Source organism: Podarcis pityusensis, assembly GCF_964106645.2.
Source record: "Podarcis pityusensis genome assembly, chromosome: 16".
Taxonomy (NCBI): domain Eukaryota; kingdom Metazoa; phylum Chordata; class Lepidosauria; order Squamata; family Lacertidae; genus Podarcis; species Podarcis pityusensis.
Window position 1 is genome coordinate 42,371,961 of NC_138041.1, and position 18,468 is coordinate 42,390,428.

Genomic DNA, 18,468 nt, shown 5'->3' on the forward strand with positions numbered 1-18,468 from the left:
GTACCCCTGCCCGTACGGGCCAGTCGTGTCCGACTCTAGGGTTGTGCACTCATCTCACTTAAGAGGCCGGGGGCCAGCGCTGTCCGGAGACACTTCCGGGTCACGTGGCCAGCGTGACAAAGCTGCTCTGGCGAGCCAGCACCAGCGCAGCACACGGAAACGCCGTTTACCTTCCCACTATAAAGCGGTACCTATTTATCTACTTGCACTTAGGGGTGCTTTCGAACTGCTAGGTGTGCAGGAGCTGGGACCGAAAGACGGGAGCTCACCCCGCCGCGGGGATTCGAACTGCCGACCATGCGATCGGCAAGCCCTAGGCACTGAGGTTTTACCCACAGCACCACCCTACTCTACTGTAATTATTTCCTCTATTGCGCCAAAATCTAATTCAATAGCAAAACGGAATATATTTCATATTAAGGCAATACCTTTATTAGACAAATGAAAATGTAAAAAAAATAGTGTGCAAACTTTGCAGTTCCCCAGAACTCTTCATCAGGTCAGATGGCAAAAATGCAAAGTGGGGAGGGAAAGGAAGAGAAAGAAAAGGCTGCTGTTCAAGCACTTTTCTCTCCCCCAGACTTTGATGATGATAATATTACTACTAATATTAATAATATTTCTATACTGTCCTTCACTCAAGGATCACAGGGCAGTTTACAATATAAAAACACAAACATTTATACCATAATAACAAACAATCACACACACACACACACACACACACACACACACACCACACAGTTTAAAAGGCCATAGATTGTTTAATCAGCCAAAGGCCTGGAAAAAGGGGAATGTTTTCGCCTGACACCTAAAGATATTTAACAAAGGTGCCAGGCGAGCCATTTAAGGCTTTATAGGTCAAACTAGCACTTTGAATTGGAAACTAAATGGTAGCCAGTGCAGTCAGCCCAGGGGTGGTGTGAGATGCCAGTCTTTCTTTTCCTTTTCCTTTTTTCTTTCTAGTCTGGTGAAGTATTTTGGGGGATTCAAAAGCTTATGCACCATTTTGTAACATTTCTGTTGGCTGCATAATAAAACTATTGGCCCAATATCTTTTGATTTTTGTCCTTAGGTGCCAATACCTTTACATTTCAGACAGCAATTGTCAGTCTGTATTACTTCTCAAGTGTTGGGTTTGGAATAATTGTCCAAATCTATTCAATTGTTTTCATTTACCATTTATCCATTTGCCTTGGGGGGAAAGTAGATTATCACCTAACTAAATATGCATAAATATGGACAGGCCCAAGGATTCAGCAGTGCAGAGACTGCAGATGAATGTTTGAATTCTCAGTGTTGTTTTCTTACTCACATCTTCTTTGGAAATTAATTTCTCTTTTAATTTTGCTTCTTTGGACTCCTTTTCTGTTTCCCGCACAAGTTGCTTGATGAAGCCTCCGGGAATGACCGAGAAAAGTGGGGGTGGCGAGGTGGGTGGGGGGCTGCGGTCTTCTTCCCTAATCTGTATACACAAGCAAAAATGGAGTTATTGTACAGCGCTGGCAAAGGCATTCCACAGAACCCTCTGCCACAAGGGCCAGAGACCACACTAGCCAATTACACCCATCTGCTGCTTCTCTGTCAGGATTTTGAAAAGGGAAATAAAATCTGCTCTCACTGAAGATTTCCTAAGAGGAGCTACAAGGACAGAAAAGATGCTCAAAGGAAACCAAGATGTGGCAGCGCAGGGGTGAAATTGGCACATGCAAACCCTGTAAAGCAACTTTGGCAGCAGGTGGGCAATTGGGTTCAAGAGGGAAAAGGATGGTGAAAAGGATACTTTTCCATGCTGCACACATAACCATTTCTTTCCTCCCATGCACACAGGTTGCAAATTTTAAAGCAATGCAAGGACCTGCCAGCCCATTAGACCAGAGGTAATGTGGGATGACTGGGCACATCTCCTTTTTCAAATTGCATTGCCTTCAATTCTGGGGAGGCAGGGAGGGTTAGAATCAGCCTCCCGGCAAATACAGGAGGAGACTTCTAAGCAGAGAAGCCCGGAAGAAGAAACCAAAAGCAGCAGAATTCTATATGGAAAGCAAAAATCTAAAATTAAATTGTGCTGGTGATAAGCTATTTAGTATTGGGCATGGGTTAGCCACAGCAACAGGGAACCAGGAGACATTTGCAGTGCTTTCATTGGGTTTGTAAAGGCCTGGATTTCAAGGAGAGGGCAAAGCTCCTCCCTCATGCCATAGGCTCCAATCTCTCTGCATGCAGAAGGGCTAACAGTGTGGTAGGGGAATGGCACTTTCCTTTTGTTCCCACAGAGCCAGACGTGATGAGATGGCCATGCTGATGTGGTGAGGGTGGCTCAGAGGTTATGGTGCTTCAAAAGATGAGACACAAGGAATGATGCTTTATGGAGATGAGGACACTGGCCTGCCTCAGGACCAGAAACACACATAGTGCAAGGAAGAAAAAGAGAGAGAAAGACTTTTCAGACATCTGCAAACACAACCATTTCATTCACTCTACAGGGTTGTTGTTTTTTCTTGGGCGAGGTGAGAGACTCTGGGTAGAACCTGAATTGTTCAGTTTTTACATCCTAGCATGGCCCCAGGTCATAGTACAATGTGAGTCACAATACAGCACAGAGTAAAATATAAAACCAAACAAAATAATACTATGCAGTCATTATAAAAACAGCATGACCACACTTACTTTTCATTTGCTTTTTTCCAGGCATAATTCAGGATTTAAAGCTCACAGTCTGAGCACCCTTTTTGTTTTTTGCTCCAGAGCTTTCCCCACAAAACCTCACTCTTTAAAGCTCAGTCAGAGCAAACCTGAATTGATGTTTGTTCCGATTCAGCTTTAAAGAACAGGTTTTCATGGGGAAAGCTCAGGGCAAAAAGTGTGTGTGTGTGTGTGTGTGTGTGTGTGATCAGGTAGTGGGCCTGGGCAAATAAATATGTTTTTACTGAAAAAATAAAAGACTTTTACATATCTATGTGATGACACAGGGTGCAGCTTGCACCCCAAGAGGGAACGAAAATAAGCCAAGCAGGCAACCCAACCCTTCTTTGTCTTCACTTCATCACTGCAACAAAGTTGATCTCTCTGTTTTCAATGCAAAACCTTTTATCTATACTCATTAGCTTTGAGAGAGAACACATGCACAAGACAAAAACTAGCAGTAGCACTCTCCTCTCTTATTCTTAAGACAGGTAATTTTTTAATGCAGCTCAGCTGAGACATTCATCCCATTACCAAATGAAGAACCTGGATATCATGGAAAGCAGCAGCTGGTGAAGGCTGTGATTTGGAATGGAACCAGGACTATACAGACATTTATTTAGTTAATAAAGTTATATGCCACCTGTCAGGGCAAAACAGCCTCTTGCAAGGCAGCGAACACCATCCTGAGCTATCCTGTCCCCACCCATTTGCAGACGCAGTGGAATGTTGATATAAATTCACTGAACACTAGAATACCAAAACTCAATATAAAAACATTGAGAAGGTTATACTGAAAACAGTGTAAACCTAGTTTGCATTATACTTGAACATAGGAAATTCTAAGCTCTGAACAGGTAAGATGCATCCCCTTTATTATATCAATGCTATTTTATTATTATAGTGAAGACTCTCTGCCACGATAATGTGTGTCAAACCTTATAATGAAAAAAATGTTTCATTTGCTATAAATACAAATAAATACCGTATTTTTTCCATGTATAAGAAAATGTTTTTTATTATAGAAAAATCTAAAAAATGGGGGCACATCTTATACACGGATAGTGCAGAGGGGGTACGAGCGACTAGTGTTAGCCGCGAGCATGAGTTTGTAAGTGGCAATTCGTGGCTGCAGCAAGGCCTGCTAGTGATTGACTGCTGCAGCGGCGATTGGGTGGGTGATTGGTGGCTGTATCTTATACACGGGCGCATGTTATACACAGAAAAATACGGTACCTTGTTTTTGAAAGGAGGACACTGACAGCGCTCTCCTGTCTTACCCATTCCCAGCTTCCAGACCCAAAAGCAAGACAGGCAAATTATGACTATAGGGAGATGGGTAAAGAGTCCCTCTCACTGGGGTTCTAGTCTGGATCAGGGCCCTCACACTGGCAACATGTACTTTTAAAAAACAGATTTTCATGGATGAAAATAAAGCTGCAGATGACTCAGTTATGAACCTTATCAGTTCCTTGGTAGACTCCTTTCATTCTTCTGTCCAACTGAAGATAAATAAGCAATTATACTTCCAATTAAATTAAATTCCAAGTCCTCTTAGCATTATTCTGTTCACTCCGTAAATAATAAAGGATGGGGAAGAGTCAGCTCTAAGTTTCCATTGTAAACTTTTTGCAAAATAGAGCTTCCCTCCCTTTATCCATTTTTTTTACACACACAAAATTATAAAGGAGATGGGGCAACTCTCATATGAGGAAAGTTTGCAGTGTTTGGGACTTTTTAATTTAGAAAAAAGGCAAGTAAGAGACAACAGGATAGAAGCTTATAAAATTATTGTGGGGATGATTAGGGAGGCAGGAGAGGATATATTATTTAATGATACCCTTCCTAACTTGCGCTAGCAAGTTCCATATTCTAGCAGAGTTCCACACATTCCCCTTTTTAAATTACGCAGCAATCAGCTTGTTGCTGACTCATCTGAGTCTTACTATTAAAGATTCCTTCCTGGTAAAATCCCTTCTAAAAAGGAATAAACACAAGAATCTGATTAATGCTAATATAAAAGTAGTTTACTCAGATTCATTTAGGTTCACAGACATATCCCTGAAGGCAGAATTAGGTTACATAACAACTAGAACTATTCCATAAAGAAGTTAGTCCCAAGTGACTACGACTAAGCAGTCACTTCTCCAAACACACAGCAACATACAAAATGGAGAAGACAAACTGATCTGAACATGGAGGCCGTGGGCTCCTCCATGCTAGTACAATAGACCTTACCCTCTTCAAGTCTGCCCCAGCTTAGGAGGAAATAGGAAGTCTTCTCCTGAGTGGGACAAAACATCCCCTAAAATGTCCACTGTAGGAATGTTGTACTTGACTGCATTTTTACATCCCACAATTATGCATGAAATGGAGAAAGCAGATAGAGAAAACATTTTCTCCATCTCTCCTAACAGTAGAATTGTTGGACATCCAATGAAGAGTCAGGACTAGGGTTGTAACTTTTTTACTTCCTCCTCCCCCCCAAAAAACACCCGTTTTCCTCTATCATAACGGGATGAACTTTTGCTTAGAAATATTGTAAAAGGGACTAATTCTTCTTAGTTCTGAAAAAAGGTCACCCCAAAATGAAAAGTTGGAATCACCGTATATGTAACGTTGCTACTTGTCAGGTGCTGGTGGTGGTTGCTCGCGAGTAACCAGGCAGGACTCTGACCTGTCTTTTACAGGTTTTATTGGTGCAAACTATTTACAGTGCAGAACCCCAAAGTTCATGTCCGTCTTAGTCACTTGCAGATTCCGGGAGTGGCCCCTTCCGGTTTCCCCCCCAACATAAGAACTTAGACACCCCAAATCTCCGCCTCCCCTCCGTACATTTCACCCCTCTGCACACGCTGGGCGACGGAAACGGCATGTCTGTTTCCTGGCCAGCTGGGCTAGGTGAGGGCTTGGGCTCTCAGTCGCATCTTCGAGCCCTCCCCTCGCCTGCTACCCCCTTTCCCCACCGCTGGACGAGGAGCTGCTCCTCAGCAGCGTCGGAGGCTTTCTGTATTCCCCTACCCCTCTCCCCTGTTCCGATGACAGTCCCCTGAGACTAATCATAAGTAATAGCACTTTAAAAAACTTTATGGAACTGTTTAGAACTTTTACAGGTGTCTGGGGACTCAGCTATACAGCTGCAAATAAAACTTTTTAAATGTGTTGTGTAGTGCAAAATATAAATGTGACCCTAGATGGCAACAGTGAGCTATCCCAAATTCAATGTATTTGAATTTTATTTTATTTTTAAGCATTATCACAGCATTTTTTATATGTGTGTAGCTTCCACCTTGAACTCCTAAAACTGTATTGGAGAATCCTGGAAGCAGGAGCCATCCGTATTCCAGATACTCAGAAGTAATAAGTGCACATCACACAATCAAAGTGATGGGGGAACTTTATGGTGCTTGCAGCATAAACAAAGATTTATTCTAAGCAATAAGAAGTGATGTACAATGTACAAAACATTGTACAGTGGTACCTCAGGTTACATATGCTTCAGGTTACATACATTTCAGGTTACAGACTCCGCTAACCCAGAAATAATACCTCGGGTTAAGAACTTTGCTTCAGGATGAGAACAGAAATCATGCAGCAGCAGCGGGAGGCCCCATTTGCTAAAGTGGTGCTTCAGGTTAAGCACAGTTTCAGGTTAAGAACAGACCTCCGGAACGAATTCAGTACTTAACCTGAGGTACCACTGTACAAATATTAGAAAATTTGCAAGCTCTGTTTTTCCTGTACAGTGCTACCTCTCGATACGAACGGGATCCGTTCTGGAGCCCCGTTTGCATCCTGAAGTAAATGTAAGACGCAACTGCACATCTGCACATGCGCAGGTCGTGTTTCGCCGCTTCCGCACATGCGTGTGACGTCATTTTGAGTGTCTGTGCATGCGCAAGCAGCGAAACCCGGAAGTAACGCACTCCGTTACTTCTGGGTCACCGCGGAGCACAACCCAAAAATACTTAACTTGAAGCTACTTCAACCCGAGGTATGACTGTATTGTAATACATGTATATGCTATGAACGTTACATAATACATTATACAGTTACAGATACAAATATTGATTTATTGATTTTGGGGTGACCTTTTTTTAAAGATTTGGAAATGACAGTTCATTCCTTTGTTTTTAGGCAAAAGTTCATCTAACTAAGCTGCAGGAACATTTGGTTGTAAAAAAAGATATAGCCCTATTCGGCATAGATAGGATTTCTTCACACGGCACAATGCCGACCTATGTAACTCGTTCCTACAGGAGGCATTGGGCAGTGGTGGCTACCAATTTGGATGGCGGATGGCTTTAAAAGAGAATATATATACACACACACACACACACACAGTGGTACCTTGGGTTACATACGCTTCAGGTTACAGACTCCGCTAACCCAGAAATAATGCTTCAGGTTAAGAACTTTGCTTCAGGATAAGAACAGAAATCGTGCTCCGGCGGTGCGGCAGCAGGAGGAGGCCCCATTAGCTAAAGTGGTGCTTCAGGTTAAGAACAGTTTCAGGTTAAGAACGGACCTCCGGAATGAATTAAGTACTTAACCTGAGGTACCACTATATGTATGTTTGTGTGCGTGTGTGTATGTATATATATATATATAATTTGCTTTATTAATTTCTACAAAAAAACAAACATACAACAAATAAATAAAAACCCTTTAACACAATACATCTAAATATAATAATTTCCTAATACATATCTTCTATAATGACTTCCCATGACAAATTCATGAAGCATAAGACTATCAATGGAGGCTATAATCCGTTTCTAAAGTTATTTAATAAATAAAGCAGCTCTCCCCAGGGAGGCTTGCTTGGCACCTTTATTACATATTTTTAGGTGCCCGGCAAAAACATTTCTCTTCTCCCAGACCTTTGGCTAATTAAACCATCTATGCGCTTTTAGGGGGAGTGTTATTGTGTTTATGTGTTACTATGGAATCATAGAATTGTAGAGCTGGGAGGGGCTATATTAAGCATGTCTGTGTTTTTACATTGTAAACTGCCCTGTGATTCTCAGATGAAGGGTGGTATACAAATTTAACGTATAAATAAATATAAACAAAACAGGTGGAGCCTGCTGTGTGGAAATACAAGATCAAGTCTTCTTGGTAATGACCAGATCTTTTTTTCAGCCGGAACTCACCAGAACTCAGTTCCAGCAACACTCAAGTGAGCACAATTACCATTATAAGAGAACAAGAGAGGTGTTTGTGGTGAGTTCTGGCACCTCTTTTTCTAGAAAATTAACACTGGTAATGACACCCTGGCTACAGAATTCCCTCCTGCTGGAGGTGTGGAGGACCCCTTTTTGCTATGGGGCCTTCTGGTGTCAAGTAAAGACTTCTCTTTTCATCCAGGCTTCTGCAGAAAATTAATGTTGCAAGTCAGGGTGATTATGAGGACCACAGCAGTGCGCTTCACACACAGATACTTTTAGTCAGCTTCTTCCCTATAAGTCAAGGAATGCATCTTCGCTTTTTTCCATCCATAATATCCCACAGAGGTATCACTATCAAGAAACAATCTATTCCTTTCCTTTTCCATTTAGCTCCCATAAAGAGGCCCTTACCGACCATCAAGGAACACCCTCCAATCATTTTGTTGGTGGCAACACTCTTTTGTTCAAACCCCAAACTCTGGCCAAGCATTGCTTCCCTGTTCGCTGTTACCTGCAGTAGCCACTCCAACCAAGGGGCAGAGGGGTGGGAAGGGAAGAGGGTCTGCAGAGCCTCTCCTTCCCTTCTGCTGCAAGAGAAGAAACTTTGGGCTCCTATTGTCCTTGAAATCTTCCCATTCCAGCAGATCATCACAATTACTCTGCGGCTAATAAATCTTTTTGCTTCCCTCCTCCCTCCCCAACCACTCTCCTTTTGCATCGAGACTGTAAAAGCTGAAGGGCAGGGACTGTTTTATCAGTGGCATTTGTAAACCATCTTGGGAAACTTTTTTGGCTGAAGAGCAGGATTGAAACTGAGTTAAATAGTAGGCCTCTGGGCTGTTACAAGGCATCGCACCTGCCCAGCCACTGGTGCTCAGGCAGCCCCTCTGCCTGCAGCCTGCAAAAATGTGTCCCAGGGGAGCACAGGAGACAAGCAGGTGACCTTTTCCTGCTGACGCTTTGGAAATCTGGCCTCCCCGGATCCTTCTTGCAGCCACCTGGCAGAGCTGGGCAGCTCACATACCTCTGTGTTAAAGTCACTCTACTGTACATCACACAGGGAGGGGAAGGCATGGCAAAGGACACCCCCCCCCGCACTAGGGGGGGCACTGCTGCTAATATTGGGTGGTGCAGACTTTGCCAACTCCTGCTGGGGAAGAACAGCTTTGGTGTCTCTAAACGCTCCACAACACCCCTTCGTCTATAGAAGGCAACATCGGCAACATCTCCAGGGTGGAAGGGGCAGAGTCTGGATAGTTGCTACTAAAAAATTAGATGGGAGGGGGTCTGCACATTTTTTCCAGAAAAAATGGAGTTTTTATTTGGAGTTCTTGAACTAGGATGGCCAGACATGCACTTTTGAGAGGCAATGTGATGCGACTTCCAGTCGATCGCGGAGCAAAAAGCAAGCGGGAATACTCTCGGAGAGAAATTCCAAGCTTTCGGGAGGAAAAAAGGGGTGCTGCAAGGGCGCCGCAGCCCCCAATTCCCCCTTGGAGGAAAATCCAGGGGGCCAGGTTCCCGGCAAAGCCTTTTTGCGGACCACCCGGCCATCAGGTAGCCCTTAAAAGGGGTGAAGAGTACGGCAGAGTGAAGAAGCAGGCTAAGGGAAGCCATTTTCTACCCTCCGAAAGCGCAGCCCCAGGCTTGCACGGAAAAGCGATCGATTCTCAATCAATAAGAACTTCGGACCTAAATTGAGGTATTTAACGAAAATTTTAATTGGGAAAGGATTCGGAACAGATGAAGTGAAGAAAAAGGAGGTCAGCTTCATCTGAAATCGAACTTATACGCAAAGGGAATTCGCAGAACGCAGAAGAGTGGAGTGTGAGTTACCGCAAGCAGTTTTTCTTCTGTTTTTATAATATTTGGACATATACTTAAATAATAAGGATACTGAGAGCAAAGGAGGAGTGGAAAGATACTGTTTAATATAGTTTGAAGTCTTTTTGGTGAAACGGAGGAGACCATGGGAAAAGAAGTGACTAAGAAGGCCCAAAAAACCTTGAGAGACTATTTCGAGACAAACATGAACACTAATGTTGAAAAAAGAGTAATTTGGGACGCAAGCAAAGCGGTTATGAGAGGGTTCTTGATACAACAGAATGCAATAGAGAATCCAAAATGAGAAGAAAGATAAAATTTTGGAGAAAATAAAGGAAAGTGAGAAGAAATTGAGAGCAAAACCAAAGTCGCAAGAGATCTTGAGAGAAATAAAGTTATATCAAGTACAATATATGAAAATGATGAATCAGGAAATAGAATGGAAAATTAAACAAATGAGACAAAAGACATTTGAGTCGGCTAATGAAAAAAAAGCCTGGCAAATGAAAAAAAAGACCAAAACTAAACACTATTATAAATCTAGAAGTGGAAGGAAAGAACATATAGATGTTGAATGGCTTTTTTAAATGTAAAGGTTCATCACTGTTCCACCCGATGTGTATGTCTTTAAGGGGCCAGAGCAAGGGCCAGAGCAAGATAACGAGACCCAGCGTTACAGCTGTGAAACATAGCAGGTGCTGCCGAGTTGTACTGATTAAGCTGTGTTGGCAATTGGGTGTAGTATATAAGGAGCAGCACCTAGCTCTCCCATTACCCTGGGGGATGGGTTGGTGGTTGGGTCATGTTTGTTTGTTAATGTATTTAGTGTAAAAGGAGTTTTTGTTTTTCTTATTAAAACCTTGTTTAAATTATTTTTGAGTCCCTTTTTAATGCATGGTCTCCCCAGCAAGCTCTCTGCAGCGCTACCATACTGCAAAAAGCCAACATCTTTGGTTATGGGCCCAGCTGCTGAGTGGATGACTGCATATTTTTGGACTCTGAGAAAGGTTTGAAAACTCCTTCTCCTGTTAGCGTAGTTTCTGTGGGTCTGGAAGAGTTCCAGAATGGTTGACCGGGTTCCTGAAGCTGAGAAGGCTCTGGTCTTCCCACAGCTGACAGATGAGAACTATAGTTTATGGTCTTTTCGGGTGGAGGCGCTTTTGACCTCTAGAGAAGTATGGACCTATGTAACTGATGACCCTCCTGACCCTGTGACTAATGCTTGGTCGAAAGGAGATGCGAAAGCCAGGGCGATAATTAATTTGGCAGTCAGCGACCAGCAAGTAGTCTATATAAGAAATAAGAAAACTGCCAAAGAAATGTGGGACAGTCTTGCAGCAGTGCATGTTAGAAAAGAGTCAGCGTCTGCATTGATGTTTTTCAAGCAGTTGTACCAGACGAAGTTGCAGCCTGGTGGTGATTTGGCAGCACACTTGAGACGTCTGGAGGCAATACGCGGCGAATTAATTTGAAGGGACATGGAGATACCTGATATTCAGTATGTTTTCATCATCCTTTGTTCCCTTAATGAGGACTTTGATGGTATAGCTAGCCAGATATCTGCCGTTCCACCAGCACAATTAACTGTGGAAGGGGTAACGGCAAGATTAATGGGCGAGTTGGACAGAAGGGAGGCTTGTGCCATAAGCACTCCTATTTCCAGAAAGAATGAGGAACGCCATATGCAAACTTGTGGTGATACAACTGCATTTAAAGCTGCAAAGCGTTGTTGGTTCTGCAATAAGCAAGGACATTTTGCAAAGGACTGCAGATCCAAAAGAAAGCAAAGTACTCCCAAGTCTGTTTCTGGTCGTCAGTCACGGTCGTCAGCTCAGCAGCCGGCATCGTACCGTAAAGACAGAAACGAGCCGCGAGCTTTTCACGCTAGCACAAGAGATCGTAAAAGAATTAAAGGTGCCAAGTGGAATTCTTTTATTGTGGACTCAGGAGCATCTCAGCACGTTTGCAACGATCGAAGCTTGTTTATTTCTTTTGAAGAGGAAATTGGTAATGTACATTTAGCCAATTCACAAGTCTTGCAGTCGCTTGGCAGGGGTACTGTTAAACTTGACTCTTTAAACATTACTATAGCGAACTGCATTTACTGCCCATCAGTGGACAATTTATTGTCAGTAAGGTGTTTTGCTCGTCAAGGCATAACTGTGCGTTTCTTAAAGTCAATGTGTGAGTTTTTCGAGGGGAACAAACGTCTATTGTATGCCCGGGAATCTGATGGTTTATATAGACTGTATTTTCGCACCTACTCCCAATCGCCTATAAATTGCAGAGCAGCACAGTCAAGCCAGGGGTTGAGGAATGTAAGGCCACATTCTGGGTGTGTCCACGAGGCGCACAGAATTCTGGGACATCTGAATTTTGCTGATGTAATTAAGACCAAGAATATTGTTAATGGCCTCAACTTAAAACCATGTAAATTCTTTATGCAATGTCTATCCTGTTGCAAGAATAAGATTAAGGTTGCACGCAAGGGTAGGTGCTCAGATAGGAAAGTAACTGAGCCATTTGAGCGTGTACATTGTGACTTAGTTGAGCCACTCCCACCATCATTAGGAGGTTCTAAGTACTGGCTTACCCTGATAGACCAGTATAGTAGATACTGTTGGACTTATGCAATAGCTGAGAAGTCCCAAGCATTTGAGAAGTACAAAGTTTTTTGCAACTAGGTAAAAACACATTTTAACAAACCTATTAAGAACCTTTTTTCTGACCGGGGCGGGGAATTTGTTTCTGAGGATTTTGAGAAATTCCTGGAAGCGCAGGGGACTACTCATGAGTTATCTTGCCCCCGAAGTCCCTGGCAAAATGGGCTTGTTGAAGTTGTGCAGCGTGACCTGCAGGCAGGGGTTAAAACTTATCTGCACGATGCTAATCTGCCCAAAGACTTTTGGGCTGAAGCGCTCAATGCCTTTGTTATGTTAGGAATCGCAGTTATCATTCTGGTTTAGATGTCACCCCCTATGAGAAGCTGTTTAAAAAACGCCCTAATCTGAAATACCTACGCATTTGGGGTTCAGATGTAATAATGAATTATCCCGCTAAGCAGAAATTGGGTGAACGTAGTGTCCAGGGAAAATTAATGGGCTACCAGCAGGGGGCGTACAGAATTTACATACCAGCAACTGGCAAATTTCATATTACCAGAAGCATGATACAAACTGTAAATTGGAATGGCGTTGCTATTTTCCAAGATACTAACGGTATAGATAATACTGAGGAAGAAGAGGTAGAAGAAGAAGCAGCAGCAGCAGGAAATGGTGCTTCTGAATTAATGGGAAAAGACGAAAAGCCTGTTGAATCTGATAATTTGTTTGATGATTTAAAGTCACAGGCACCCGAGGGGAGGTTAGATTCTCTTGAGTTTTCTGACCGTGAGCTTAGCCAACAGGCATCTCTTCAGTCTGACAATGATGATTTACAACCTGAAACTAGTGGTTCACTTAGTCCCATTAAGTCTGAGGAGTCTGACTCTCCTTCTGGACTGAGATGTTCAGATAGAAAGAGACAGAAGCCACAACGTTTTGCAGATGAACATTTTAATACTGTGTATGCCAATAAGGCAGTTTTTGAGCCAAAAAGCTACAATGATGTTCAGAATTTACCTAAGCACCAAGCTGTAAATTGGTATAAAGCTATGAACTCTGAAATAGCTTCTTTAAAAGAGCATAACACTTGGTCTCTTGTACCACAAACCCCAGATATGAGACTTATTGATTCAAAATGGGTTTATAGAGTTAAAATGAATGACAAAAATGAAGTTGTAAGGTACAAGGCTAGATTAGTTGCTAGGGGTTTTCAACAAATTTCAGGCGAAGATTATGATTTGTGTTATTCACCAAGTGTAAAATATGAAACAGTTAAGCTTTTGTTAAAAGATGCATCACAACGTGGACATTCTGTTTATCACCTAGATATAAAAACTGCATATTTGTTTGCAGATTTAAAAGAACAAATTTTTATGCGTGTCCCTGAAGGCATAGACGCCGCTGAAGGTTTGGTATGCAAATTAAATAAATCCCTTTATGGTCTGCACCAAAATGGAAGGAACTGGCACCAAACTTTAGCAAAAGAATTGCTGGATATTGGTTTTTCACAGGGAAAGGCAGACAGTTGTGTGTTTATAAAGGAAAGGGCAAACTCTGTAGCAAAAATATGTGTGTATGTAGATGACGTGTTAATTTCTACAAAAACTAAACAGGAATATGAACAGGTAGTAACACAGTTACAGAAGAAATTTGATGTGGTGGAATTAGGCATAGCTAAAAATTACTTATCCATGCAAATTGAGAAAGGCAAAAATGGATCTTTTCTGGTTCATCAAACTGCAAAAATTGATGATCTTGTTGGAATGCTACGTTTAGAAAATGCAAATGGGAAGGAAACGCCCATGGTGTGTGGTTTCACTTTTACAGGTGAAGATAAGCCATTTCCTAACAAATCTTTGTATCGTTCTGCTATAGGCAAGCTAAATTTCATTCAAAGAATCTCAAGACCAGATATAACTTATGCCTTTCACTTTCTGGCAAAATTTGTGGAAAAGCCCACTATACAATGTTTCTCTGCTCTTAAGAGAGTGGTAATGTACCTTAAACATACCAAACATTATAGGTTGCAGTTTACAACATGTATTGACAAAGGTTTTGAAATTTTCTGTGATGCATCTCATGCAGTGGAACAAAATAATTGCAGGGGTGTGTCTGGTATGGTGTCCCATTTGAATGGAAGTCCCAGACACAAAACATTATTTGTCTCTCCACAACAGAGAGTGAATTATGTGCATGCGTTCAGGCCACTCGTGATGTGGAATGGTATCTGCAAGTATTTGCAGACCTACAGATGCAAGTAACACTACCAGTAAAAGTTTACCTTGATTCCCAGAGTGGACTCGCTATCCTATGTTCAGAAACCAATACGCAGCGCACTAGAGTCTTAAGATTACGTTTGCAGTTTGTAAAGAAACTAATTGCTGATGAAATGGCTGTATTTGAATATGTTCCAGGTGACAATCAAATTGCGGACATTTTTACAAAAGCACTTCCAAAGGTTACACATGAAAAACATGTAAAAAGTATGCTTTATGTTTTTGTTCCACAATGATGAACCGCAGGGGAAATGTTGAATGGTTTCTTTAAATGTAAAGGTTCATCACTGTTCCACCCGATGTGTATGTCTTTAAGGGGCCAGAGCAAGGGCCAGAGCAAGATAACGAGACCCAGCGTTACAGCTGTGAAACATAGCAGGTGCTGCCGAGTTGTACTGATTAAGCTGTGTTGGCAATTGGGTGTAGTATATAAGGAGCAGCACCTAGCTCTCCCATTACCCTGGGGGATGGGTTGGTGGTTGGGTCATGTTTGTTTGTTAATGTATTTAGTGTAAAAGGAGTTTTTGTTTTTCTTATTAAAACCTTGTTTAAATTATTTTTGAATCCCTTTTTAATGCATGGTCTCCCCAGCAAGCTCTCTGCAGCGCTACCATACTGCAAAAAGCCAACAATAGAACCCAGTTGAGATTAGAAACTGTTTCCAGAGGTACTTTAAACAATTATATACACAAGGGCCACAGAAAGAAATTGATATAGATCGATTTTTGAAAATAAATGGATTACAAAAAATCTCTCAAGAAAACTAATGTTGAATTATAAAATAACTGAACAGGAGGTAGAAGGTGCCATTCAGAATATGCAATTAGGTAAATCTCCAGGACTGGATGCTACAGATCTTTAAAAGAATGGTTAGTACAACCTTTAAAGGAAGTCTGTAATGAAATAGTGGATGGGAAAAGGGCACCAGAGTCGTGGAAGGAAGCGTATATCACACTTATACCGAAAACAGAGACTGAAAAGATGCAGCTCAAGAACTACCGCCCCATCTCACTGCTTAATGTGGATTATAAAATCTTTGCAGATATTTTGGCTAAAAGACTAAAAAAAGTGTTAGTGGAAGAGATTCATAAAGATCAAGCAGGCTTTCTCCCGGGTAGACACTTGTCTGATAATATGAGAAACATAATCAATATTTTAGAAAAATTACAAGTGAATATTAATACCAAGGCAGTTCTGATATTTGTGGACGTGGAGAAAGCTTTTGACAACATTTCTTGGAGTTTTATGAAGAAGAACCTACAGGGGATGGGGGTAGGTCAAGGCTTTGGAAATGGTATAAGTGCAATTTATTCAGAACAAAAAGCTAAATTAATTGTTAATAACGTGGTGACGGAGGAATTTAAGATAGAAAAAGGGACACGACAAGGTTGCCCAATCTCCCCATTGCTTTTTATTTCGGTCCTGGAGGTCCTGCTGAATATGATTAGAAGGGACCAATTGGTTAAAGGCATACAAGTCGGAGCTAAACAGTACAAATTGAGAGCATTTGCAGATGACTTAGTATTGACATTACAGGAGCCAGAATCTAGTACTAAAAGAGTTTTGGAACTGATTCAAGAATTTGGTCAGGTTGCAGGATTTAAACTGAATAAGTTAAAAACAAAGGTCTTAGAGAAAAATTTAACAGCGATTGAGAGAGAGAGGTTTCAGAATGAGACAGGTTTAACAGTGGTTAAGAAAGTGAAATACCTGGGGATTAACATGACAGCTAAAAATGGGAATCTATTTAAAGACAATTATGAAAAATGCTGGACTGAAGTGAAAAAAGATTTAGAAATTTGGTCAAATTTGAAGCTTTCACTGCTAGGCCACATTGCTGCGATAAAAATGAATGTACTGCCTAGAATGTTGTTTTTGTTTCAAAAACTGCAAATTTTGGATAAAATGGATTGTTTCAAGAAGTGGCAGAGAGATATTTCTAGATTTGTCTGGCAGGGCAAGAAGCCTAGAATAAAATTTAAAATACTAACGGACGCAAAGGAAAGAGGTGGATTTGCCCTGCCAGACCTTACACTTTATTATGAATCAGCAGCTTTTTGCTGGCTGAAAGAATGGCTGCTTCTTGAAAACACAGACATTTTGGATTTAGAAGGTTTTAATAATGTATTTGGATGGCATGCATATTTGTGGTATGATAAGGTCAAAGCACATAAAGCATTTAAAAATCATATTGTCAGGAAAGCATTGTTTAATGTCTGGATGAGATATAAGGACCTACTTGAAAATAAAACCCTAAGGTGGTTGTCACCGATGGAAGCGAAGGCTCAGAAAAAGCTCAATATGGAGGCCAAATGGCCGAAATATTGGGAAATTTTGGAACAAGAGGGAGACAAATTGAAACTGCAGAGTTTTGGAAAACTAAAAAATAAAGTGCGAGATTGGCTTCATTATTATCAGACAATGGAGGCATATAATTTGGATAAGAAAATTGGCTTCCAGGTGGAAAAATCAAAATTGGAAACAGAACTGTTAGACCCCAAAACCAAGATTTTGTCAAAGATGTATAACTTGCTGTTGAAATGGAATACTCAGGATGAAACGGTGAAATCTGCTATGATTAAATGGGCACAAGATGTTGGACATAACATAATGATGGCTGACTGGGAACAGTTATGGACCACAGGTATGAAGTTTACGGCATGTAATGCCTTAAGAGAGAATATTATGAAAATGATTTACAGGTGGTACATGACACCAGTCAAGCTTGCAAAAATCTATCATTTGCCCGATAATAAATGTTGGAAATGTAAAGAAACTTTACATTTACATGTACATTCTTTCACCTTTGGTGGACGTGCCCAAGGATTAAGGCTTTCTGGGAGATGATTTATAATGAAATGAAAAAGGTATTTAAATATACCTTTCTGAAGAAACCAGAGGCCTTTCTCCTGGGCATGGTTGGCCAATTGGTGTTAAAGAAGGATAGAACTTTCTTTATGTATGCTACAACAGCAGCAAGAATGCTTATTGCAAAGTATTGGAAGACACAAGATTTACCCACTCTGGAAGAATGGCAGATGAAGGTGATGGACTATATGGAACTGGCGGAAATGACTGGCAGAATCCGAGACCAGGGAGAAGGGTCGGTGGAAGAAGATTGGAAGAAATTTAAAAACTATTTACAGAAACACTGTAAAATTAAAGATTGTTAGAATGATGTTGGATTGAAGTTAAGTGGTTTTTAGCAGCAATGTTATAAAGGAATATGTAAAAATGGATTGTTAACAGGTGATAATCTAAAGTTATAATATACTAAGATAAAAGATTAAAATAATATCAAAGAGGGAAAGGAATTGCTGAACTAACTAATTGAACTGGAACACAAAAAAGGGAGGTGTGAGGAGGTCAGGGAAACAAGCAAATGAATGATAAGATATGGAAAGATTGATTTGTTTTTAACTGTTTTACTTTGTATTTTCATTTTTTTTTGTTTTCTTTTACTTTTTTCTCTTATTTTTGTAATATGCTGAAACTTTAATAAATATCTTATAAAAAAAAAAGAGACCGTGGGAAAAGGATCACTAGGAGTTTTTTAGTTTCGGTTTTAAAAGTAACTGCGCAACAGGATTGTAAGTTTTTCTTCTCCATTTTTATTTTGTTAAAAAAACTTTTCTGGTAGCAACTGGTGGTAAAAAGGGTTAAAGAAAGAACTGACTGGCTGAAAAAGAATCGAAATTTCAAACAGAAACGCGAAATAATGATTACAAAATTTTATCAAAGATGTATAAACTGCTGCTAGAATGGTATACTAAAGGTGAAGAAGTTAAATCGGTTATGATACATTGGGCCAGAGATTTTGGATACAATATACAGCTAAATGAATGGATAAAATTATGGAATGAAAGGTTAAAATTTATGGCCTGTACTGCGATAAAGGAAAATGTTATG

At 40.9% G+C, this 18,468-nt stretch overlaps 1 protein-coding gene across 1 annotated transcript in view; it reads right to left on the reverse strand.

Moving 5' to 3' along the window:
• The window catches only part of MYO18B (myosin XVIIIB), a 300,711-nt gene that overhangs the window by 245,905 nt on the left and 36,338 nt on the right, over positions 1-18,468 (reverse strand). Inside the window, exons 3-4 of the mRNA XM_080986568.1 lie at positions 2,262-2,388; positions 1,316-1,465 (exon numbers count right to left, since the gene is read on the reverse strand). Of these exons, the coding sequence (XP_080842694.1) occupies positions 1,316-1,465; positions 2,262-2,300 (189 nt within the window). The 5' untranslated portion in view covers positions 2,301-2,388. The remainder of the gene's footprint in view (positions 1-1,315; positions 1,466-2,261; positions 2,389-18,468) is intronic.